Source organism: Sinocyclocheilus anshuiensis, unplaced genomic scaffold (genome assembly GCF_001515605.1).
Source record: "Sinocyclocheilus anshuiensis isolate Anshui unplaced genomic scaffold, SAMN03320099.WGS_v1.1 scaffold86, whole genome shotgun sequence".
NCBI lineage: Eukaryota > Metazoa > Chordata > Actinopteri > Cypriniformes > Cyprinidae > Sinocyclocheilus > Sinocyclocheilus anshuiensis.
In genome coordinates this window covers 419,775-430,076 of record NW_015547662.1, presented here as the reverse complement: position 1 = coordinate 430,076, position 10,302 = coordinate 419,775, and the positions used below count along the sequence as shown (strand labels likewise).

The 10,302-nt window shown below is 35.4% G+C and overlaps 1 protein-coding gene across 2 annotated transcripts in view; it reads right to left on the bottom strand.

The window, feature by feature from the left end:
- The window catches only part of LOC107702315 (pre-mRNA 3'-end-processing factor FIP1), a 16,299-nt gene extending 8,887 nt beyond the window's left edge, over positions 1–7,412 (bottom strand). The window contains exons 1-12 of one of the 2 annotated variants that reach the window (XM_016504584.1): positions 7,377–7,412; positions 7,122–7,215; positions 6,250–6,307; positions 5,528–5,621; positions 5,106–5,212; positions 3,274–3,338; positions 3,057–3,164; positions 2,846–2,976; positions 2,000–2,115; positions 1,767–1,820; positions 361–460; positions 110–257 (exon numbers count right to left, since the gene is read on the bottom strand). In XM_016504584.1, the coding sequence (XP_016360070.1) occupies positions 110–257; positions 361–460; positions 1,767–1,820; positions 2,000–2,115; positions 2,846–2,976; positions 3,057–3,164; positions 3,274–3,338; positions 5,106–5,212; positions 5,528–5,621; positions 6,250–6,307; positions 7,122–7,215; positions 7,377–7,409 (1,108 nt within the window). In that variant the 5' untranslated portion in view covers positions 7,410–7,412. Of the gene's footprint in view, positions 1–109; positions 258–360; positions 461–1,766; positions 1,821–1,999; positions 2,116–2,845; positions 2,977–3,056; positions 3,165–3,273; positions 3,339–5,105; positions 5,213–5,527; positions 5,622–6,249; positions 6,314–7,121; positions 7,216–7,334; positions 7,354–7,376 lie in introns of those variants that run through there. The other variant, XM_016504585.1, reaches the window with a different exon arrangement.
- Positions 7,413–10,302: the final 2,890 nt, after the last annotated feature.

Genomic DNA, 10,302 nt, shown 5'->3' with positions numbered 1-10,302 from the left:
TATATGTATATATATATATATATATATATATATATATATATATATATATATATATATATACAAAATAAATGTAAAAAATAAAATACAATTCCACAGTTGTCAGACTTACGTGGAGGCGGGATTAGAGGTGGAGCCTGACTGACTGGAGGAGGGAGGAATGGAGGAGGTGGGATGTTTGGAGGCAGTGGTCCTGGGGGAAAGAAAGGAGGCGGCATCTTGGCAGGTTCAGCCTCAGAGCTGGGATGTTCCGAGATCACCTACAAGTGTTAAAGTCAAATGATTCAGTTCCCAGACATGATGCCGGCATGTTAGTTTACAGTGGAGAGTGAGGAGAGAGTGAGAGCATGTCACGTTTGTAACCTGGATGTTATTCCCCTCCAGATTGTGGCGACGTCGTCCTTCCACCCTGCTAATGGTGGCAGTCTGTCTGCCAATCACATCTATGGTCCCGGGTGTCTTCCTGCAACAAATACAAACATACACATACAGCTTTACAGGAGCATACATGCATTTCCATGTTTTTCACTCTGGTCTTCCAGATGCACAACAAACACACAGCTCAGAGTAGGGCTGGGCGATATGACTGTATACCACAGACGATATATTTGTGCATCAAAACTGCTTTGTCATTTACTCGACAGGGCAATGAAGAAACATGTTTGAACTCAGAAATACAGTGCAGGACGTGTCACAAGTCCAAATGAGGAAAAACAGGTTAGTAAGGGGTGTAACGTGAGTTTATTGGTTACAGTTGCCATGCAACCAGTGTTATTTTAGTATTATTTATATACTATGATAGTATTTATTCATATTTTGAATTAGCATTTATTTTTATGCTTTCTGTATTAATTTTAATTTAGGTTTTAGTAATTTAGTTATGTGCTTGGCAAATATTTTTATTTCGTTTTAATTTAAATTTCAGTTTTCTGTTTTTGTTTTAACGCTTTAGCTCACTAACATCACTGCAGTAAACTTTGTGACTTGCAACATTTTTTTAGAATTCAACTGATGTATGGTTATTTTTGAGTTTGAATGTGATGTATGGTTATTTTTGATTTTGAGTTTTTTTTACTTAGTTTTGTCATTTTTAAATCCAAGGTGAGGTGTGTTTGTGCAACTCCACTGTGTTGTGCATTTACTACAAATGGTGTGGTTTGCATCCATCAAGTTCCAAACCAACAGAGAAAATCGATCAAATTAAATATTTAATTCCTGCTTTGGCTTTGCTTAAAACCATTTTCATGGGCGAAGCAAAAATAGACTGGCAATATTGCTTCTAAAATGTAAGTTAAATGTAAGCAATATCACACAAATTATGCTGTCATTCCAAATATCAGCACATTTTATGATTCTGGAAAGCACTTTTGCTATATTGTTTAATTAAAGCAAGGTTATTTAAATTATAAACCAGCTAAAATAATTGTTAAACAAAATTACTATACCATGATATAAAATATTGGTCATATCGCCTACCCCTACCGGAATGTCATGCCCAACTAGGTAAAAACACACACATAAAAATCCAATATAAATTACTCTTCTAATGACTATACAGTTCTGCAAAGAAAAACGGTCCAGATTGCTGAGTCCGTTGTCATAGCAGCAGATTTTTTCATAGTCTTTTGTAGATTAAAACATCACCAACAAAAATGAACTGTGGTCATCAATAAAAAAAAAAAGAAAGACAATAAATGAAGCCCATTTCATATTTAATTGTCTACTCAGGCCTTGTAAAACAAATCACGCCCATGTCACCTCCCACTTACGTATAATAGGACATTTCTTGAGTGGCAGGCCCTGCCCACTGTGGAGGGGATATCCTATGAGGGCATGAGTAAGGGGAGACAGGCAAAAATGAGTTACTAATCCCCTCTCCCACATGACAGATGCGGGACAAACACTGTACATGCATTTCCAAAACATGAAGACTGTGAAACTGGAGTGTGGAAACTGAAATGAATGAACTCCCCCCAGTGGATGTGTGAGAGAACATGTTTACCTCACTGGGTTGAGACCTGCTTTATACAGGTTAGATGGAGAGGAAAAGTCTGCTTTAGCTGCATGAGCTGCAACTGTGATCTCCTTCTCACTGTTACCTGTGCGACCCTGCTGAACCTGAAAGAAAGAAGGAGAGAAAGAGGTGGAAAGGGTAAAATGTTAATTATTCATACATCAACATTCACATGTTACTAATAATTACTAATTTAATTACTACAAACATGACATTATCAGACTGGAATGTAACAGTTCGGGTTGGGAATCAAAAACTGGTTCCATTTTTGCAGACAGTTTGGGATACTTCCACTACTGTGGATGGTATAAAAATGTACAAATAATATACACTTGCCATTCAAAAGTGGGGATCAGTACATTTAAAATTTTTATTTTTTTTTTATTTTTTCAGCAAGGATGAAATAAATTGTTCAAAAGTGACAGTATGTAACAAACAATTTATATTAAAAAAAAAAAAATTTCATCAAAGACTCTTGAAAAAAATTTACCAGTTTCCACAAAAATATTAAGCAGCACAACTATTTTCAACACTGATAAGAAAAAAATGCTTCCTGAGCACCAAATTAGTATATTAGTATGATTTCTGGGATCATGTGACACTGAAGACTGGAGTAATGGCTGCTGAAAAGTCAGCTTTGCCATCACAGGAATAATTTACATTTTAAATTATTAAACTATAAAAAGTTATGAAATTATCTCAGAGAAATTCATGCAAAAGAATTGTTTTCCAAACATTAGAAATCAAATCAAAGGAACCAAAATAGTGGAATCATAAGTAGTATTGCTCAATTTTTAATCATTTCCATCTCTAGTAACAGCTGATTATGCTTACTGAGATCTTGCTGGTGGTGGATCCAATGTTGTGAATGTCGAGGCCCATGCGTAACCTCTTCTGCTTTTCACAGTACGCTTTCCACGTGTCCTCATTAAAACCATAGTTAAAATAGTCAGACAAGTCCGCACCTGTAAACACACACATATGCTAAACAATATGCAGATGCCACAAAAAGGGCCATCACGCTGGTTCCTAAATTAATACACACCTGGCTTCCTCCATGGTTTCTCCTCAAAGGACTCCATGTCCACTTCCAAGACTGGAACTCCATTGATGCTGCCTGGAGCTTCGAGGTCTATGCCTTTCACTTTGCTACCTATTGAATACACACTTAAATTATGTCAGGAGCTGACAAATGTTGCTTTGTATGAAAATGCATCTGCAAGCAAACTGATATATTTTGTGAGACACATGGATTCACTCACCTGCTCCATATGCTCTGCTGCCAGCTGACTTTATGTTCAGATTCACTGGAGTTCCCCCATATGCCCTGCACAATAAAACATCATACATATACCAGTTCTACAGTCCATTTCAGTTATAGACTATTACAGACAGTTATAGATAGGTATCAAAATAACAACGAAGTAAAAAAAAAAAAAAAACAGAATAAGGCCCCATACTACATCACAAATGACTGTGTCTTGAAGTGCAATTATTTAAAATGTGTTTTTTATTCATTCATTTTCTCTCCAAATCACTCATTAAGTACACTTGGAGGATGCCATAATTCCAGTACTGCCCATGATATTTAGAGAGTAAACGCATAAAAGGGATCAAAATAAAACTCATCCCTCATCTGGTTACAAACCCATAAGGCTTTGGTTAATTTTCAAAAAACAAATTAATATATTTATTTTTAATGAAACCTTCTAGGTTCTAAAGCTCCAAAAGAATATCCCAAAAGGTCATACAGGCCATTATAAAATTAATCCATATGAATCGAGCAGTTTAATCTTGTGAAGAGATTGGATTACTTTATGATGGGATGAACAGGTTGAATCTAGGCTTTTCTTTACATATAAACATTGATCGACATACATAAAGCATATCACATATGGTAAATACGGACACTGAAATGCACAAGCTTCCATGTTTACCATATATGATTCGCTCTGTGTGTGTTTATATGTAAATAAAAACCTAAATTAAAATCGGTTCCTGATTATGGAGGGACAGAAACATCTCAGCTTTCATTACAAATATCTTATTTTGTGTTTCGAAGATTACCCAGGGTTTTATGGATTTGGAACAAAATAGGAGTGAGTAAATGACTGCATTTTCATTTTTGGGTGAACTATCTCTTTAAAGTACATGATACAAGTGAGTTAAACCAGAACAATCCGCTGTTTTGTTTTTTGTCCATCATCAACAAGTAAAGTCCACTTCTACCACCTTGAATTGCAGGCAGTGTCAGATTATCTATCAACCACCCAGTGTGAACTAGGGGTTGCACAGACTAATCGACTAGTCCACTACAATGCTCTGCCATGACGCTTTAAGCTTGACGTCGACTAGTCGCTGGTCCAATAGAGGGCGCAACAGGATAAGAAATCTTTGAAGGACTTCCACATTTACACTCATTTCCAAACAGTTCAAATGACAAATAAATGCATACTCTGAAAGCGCTCCACAAGACATGTGTGATTATATTACTGGATGCTCGAAATTGAACGGGAGAATGCACGTTTTAAACAGTTTATTGTACAGGTACGTTAATCGCCATTCTAATCTAATGCGCTGCTGCATTGTAACGCACACACATAGGCTACAGACAGTATAGCGCGTACATCGCACGCACAGAATCATTCAGCGCAGAAATGTATTGTCAACACTGTTCTGTGATTTCTCAATAAAATAGCTTAGAAACTGAAAAGTTCAAGCATAGTTTTCTTAATAACTAAATTCCACAGCTTCACTACTAGTAGAGAGACGCTGCCAGGTATAATTAATTCACACACGCAATCGCTCTCACTAATGCATTCATATGAATGTAATCTTTACTGTGCTACTTTATCTGTATCTGATTTAGAATGAGCAGAAATCTGTGAGAAATATAACGACCCAAAGACAAAAGAACTGATAAAAAAGCTGTTATAGGAGCAACAGCCATGTGGGCAGTGCTGTGTCATATGCCATAGCTGTGCACAAGGTGTTTGTCACAGCTCCAGACTTATTTGTTCATTAATGACGTCATCAAACCCCTAGTGTGAACCTTGCAATCTCCAGGATGGGAGCACAGTCACTGGCCGCTTACGTGTACTGTGGTGCTCCTGTTTTGATATCTCCAATGGTGACGCGGACATCATCATCGTCATCATCGCTATCGCTCTCACTGTCTTCATCTTCTCCAGGTGCTTCCTCCTAAGACAAACAAAAAGAGTATCTTTAATTAATCAACATACATGTAACAGATGGGCAACTTGAGCTAAAATTTACCTATGTTTAATTACAAGAAGCATAGAGAAAAAAAAAGAACAGAAAAACACTCAACTAAGCCATTAAAAACTCAAAGAAATGAATCTGCAGCTTTTGCCACGCAAAACTGACACACATCATTGCAGTGTAATGTACAGGTGTAATATTGATATTTACATTAAGCAGAACAGCAATCGAAGCTGACCTTACATCAACTCCATCCAAACTGAATGTGGCTGCAACAGTGGTTTTGTTTGTTACCTGACTGGCCACACCATTTCCAGTAGTGGTGGTGGTGGTGTTGTTGTTGGTGGTCGCGGTGTCCTCCTCTGTATCAGGAGGAGCAGAGGTCGCACTGTAGCCACAGATGGATCAGCATAAGAATGATGAAAACAAATGCAGATGAACTCCTTAGTCAACTTAAAGAGGCAAACCTTAGTATTGGCAGGTTTACAGGACATGCTATAAAAATACTATGTAATGTTCCTTAAGTAAATGTGGTTTTTGCAATCTAACAGTCTATGTCATAAAATCAACTACAAAATATTATTCAGTGAAAACATTAGGAAGCAACATAGCAGCGTATGTGGTCATTCGGTAATCTTTTATTTTGGAACTTTTATTCATTACTTCACATTAAATGTTTAGAGAAAAATAAATAAATATGTTTAATCTTCATAAATAAAATCTGAATTAAATAAAAAGATAAATAAAAAATACAATTTGATTAAAATAAGTAAATGAGTGAATAAATAAATACATCTGCGGTACAGTATGATAACTAACAGAAAAAAATTGAAACTAAGCATCTTCAAAATAATATTTTAACATTGTGGTGTTTATACAAGAAACTATATAGATGCCTTTTAAATTTTAAGCTTCAGGTCCGTTGTACAAGTTTCATCATATCTGGGGGTCCGTAGCGTCTAAAAATTTGATAACTCCTGGTCTACACCACTAACAGTAAAAACTTCACTTCCCACCTGATGGCTGCCGTCAGTTTGGCCTCTTCTTCTTCAGTTTCTTTACTTTCACCTTCACCTTCATCTGTAACAAATACATTATGCATTGGTGACAAACAGATTAATTTCTATTGTTAAGAAATCTGTTAAAAGGAGCTGCTCGCAAAATACTGCTGATGACAAAATATTGTTATTTTATATTTGCATTACAGAACCATGAATAGATTTGAAAAGTATTCTTGAAAAGAATCACAAATTCATTCCACAATATAATCTATTTGAGATTTTATTGAATTAATTCTCTTTTAACCCCTTCTTTCTGATATTTCTCAGAGTAGCGAATAAACACAACAAAATAGAATTAAGAATGAGTGAATAGATTCTGCCATATTCTCAAAGCAGTGAAGATCACAATATCATACAGAATTCGCAGAGAACCTTAAATTCTATTTATAGATGAACATTTATCAGGCAGCGAAGAATCGGGTCTCAATTTGAATCACAATACAATCTCGAAAACTAGCAACAACAAAAAAAAAGAGAAAAAAAGAGACAGATTTGAAATTCAGAATTTTGAACGCAATCTAACGTTACCTCATCTCCCTCCTGAACGAGATTTCTCATAGAAGAATAAAATCTATTATAGAATCGAATAAATTCTCTGATAGATTCTATATCAATTCCCACGTAAAGAGAAACATTTTTTAAATCACGGACATGAAGTTTAAACATTTGGTGAAGTGACAGGAATCTCCTAACGCTGCAGGATAAAGGCCCATTCATTATTCATTACACCGATATATAGTGCTGTACATTAATAAGCGCATTTCTTCTGAGCTGTTAGTGTTTATTAGCAAAATAAAGTAAAGCAAAATAGATTTGGCGCTAACTACCCCCGTACAGCCATTCCTCCTCCTCGTCTCCTGCACTCGCATCAGCGGCGGTGGATTTATCCGTCTCCTCCGCAGACATCTTCTCCTCTGGGCTCTACAAGGCGCTCCAGAAGCCAAAGACACGGTCAGATTAAAACCCACCAATCCCGAAAGAGCGCACAGATATTTCGGTGGGAAAAAACACAAACGCACATACGAATATAGAAAACAAACTTATTGAATGATGTTTACGGAGCAATCCAAACTTCCTACAACCTCCGTAGGATGTTCTTGCAGACTTGAGGACATCAGTTCCGGTTCATGGGTGTACAAATTAAAAGTCTTTCACTTGTCGGACATATGGTTTGAAAACAGTTTACAGTTTTAACTTCTTCTTCTTCTTCTTCTTCTTCTTCATTATTATTATTATTATGATTATGATGATGATGATGATGATGATGATTATGATGATTATTATTATTATTATTATTATTTTCTTCTTATACTCAAATGCCTGGAATTAAAACCGAATCTTCGAAATGTGTGCAGAACTGGAATCTAGACAAAGGGTGATTGTTTTAATCTGTAATAATAATAATAATAATAATAATAATAATAATATATTGATTATTGTGTCCAGACGTTAACTGATCAAATAAATTAATCATTATGTATGAATTATTGATATTCATCCAATTTTGGTCTGGCACCTTGGTCCAAGTACAAAGTTATTGAATAGAAGTCATTGCATATGCATATATCTCCCATAAACACATGCTAAAGGTACACGAAAATAGTCTAATATAGGTTTTTTGTGCACGTCAGCCACTAGATGTTTCTAAGCAATAGGTCGCTTACACAGTGTGATTCTTTAACCTGCCATTATACCATGTTAATAATCCTGATGTACAGATTCCTGAAACAACATTTTCAGATCAAATGCATTTTCAGCAATAGTTTTATTTCAACAAACACCTTGTACAGTTTAGGTCATGTGTATGTGTGTTTTCCATAAACAACAATGAAATGTGCAAATTTCTCACACTCGCTCACACACATGCATTCTAACTGGCAAATTAGAAAACATTTAACTAGTCTTCTTTTACACACTCTCTTGCCTTGAAATGAGCATTTGACTATAAATATAAAAATTAAAATAAAATAAAATGTTACACACTGATGACACCTATTTGCAATTTGTGCAAATAGACAATCTATTTTAATTAAACTATTTGTGTTATTTCTGATTCGCAAATTATTACAACGCAAAACTAATATTTATTTACTTGCCTCTAGTCTTAACTGACTGTATGATTGATTAATATTACTCTTACTTCATTTCAATTATATATATATATATATATATATATATATATAATTATTTAACATAAACAATGCACACTTCATTAATTCCTGGGTTGTTTGTTTCGTCCCTCAGTGACTGCTCTCCTAACACTATGTGTGCACATTAACCTCTTTGACCAGTTACAGGAAACTCTGTGTGCAGGCTAGCATTACTGTGAGTGTTTGATGACCAAGCACACGGACAGAAAGATACTCTTTCTTATTCATTAAGTAAGCATATGCAATGGCCTCAAGAAGTATTTGGATACTTAGGCCACACTTGCTTATAAAATCAAGCGACCTCTGCAAGCAAATAATGCTAGAGTTTTTCTCAGAACCACTTTTCTTAGCCATTTTTGCAATTACATTAACAAGTTGTTCCAGGGTGATTTATAGCGATATATGAAGTCAGTTCTCCTCAAGTTCACACAGGTGTCCTAGCAGAGAAACCACAGGTGTAGCTCACCACATTAACTATGAACATGATCCACTAATGTTTGATAACCAGAAAGTGTCCAAATATTTTTGTCTTAATTTTGATTAGGATCTGTTGTTTCCTTATTTAAACATATCAAAATTCTTTATGCAAAATATTTTACTTGGAAAATTGTGGTTGTGCCAGCTTTCTTTCTAATATTCTTTATTACGTCCTCTTTTTCCTGGACAGGTCCTGGCTGGAATTTCTAACTTGTCTAAAATTTTTGGGTTTAGGTGTTGTTTTTCTATTGTTTTCATAATATGCTGAATGTAATGACTGAAAGGTAGTTCAACCAATAGTGTGCAGACATTATACATAATTGACCAATCGTAGTGTGCGAAAAGGTGGGACGTATAGAGAACGGTCAAAGCAATGCAAATACGCATACATAATGTATGAGGACTGTACTGTAGAGAGCATGACAAAGCCAAATCTTATAGGACATTTTAGGCAGTTTAGAAATCCTGCTCAGGACATTTGTCTGGGGGAAAAAAGAGGACATATACTCACCCTATCTATTTCAATGACATTTATGCATTTCAAGTGTGACTTAAGTGTCCACATATTTGAGAACTCTGTGAATGTGGGATATATACAGTTACTCAAATCAGGATTTTAAATGGTACACCTACTGGCACATTTACCCATCAGACTCCCCAGCCACAGAAAGAAATTAAGAAGATCTGAGTTAAGGTAAAAAGAGGCATGTACTTGTTCTTAGTAGCTCTATCATGGCTCTTTTTAACAATTTCAATAGACAAACATCCCTGTGGATTCCAAAATTAAAGCAAGCCTCAGGGGCTGGATGTGCTTCAAGAATGAAGACATCAAGGACAGTGAAGTATTTTTAGTTACAAGGGCCATCAATTTTAAACACCTCTTCATTCAGCGATAAATCTGAGCAGTGATTTTAACCACAAATAATATTTTACACTAGTTTGCATCAGCTTATAAATATTAGTAATTCAGCATTTGCCATTTATATCAATAAAAAATACAACTGTAAAAATACTTTTTTTTTTTTGTAGTTTGTTTAAGGTTATTAAGGGATTAGGGATTGCCTTCCCATGTTTTATTCATTGCTGTGAGCCAACTGAAACCCCTCATTGTGAATTAATTACATACGTAACGCCTGTTGTGAATACAATCTAGCCCAATGTGTCCTTAAAAGACTCCCAACGGTCAGTAAATGTTGCTGTGTGCACGTTTTACTAGAAAAACCAATGTTAAATGACTTTTGGTGCTTACAATTTGCTGCTTGTAATTAATAATTTAATTGAATATAAATAAAGAAGAATCATGAGTAGTATGTTTCATAGGAGGAAAAAGACATCCAACCTAATTTAACAAAGTCAAGATGATCAACCTAGCATACCTGAT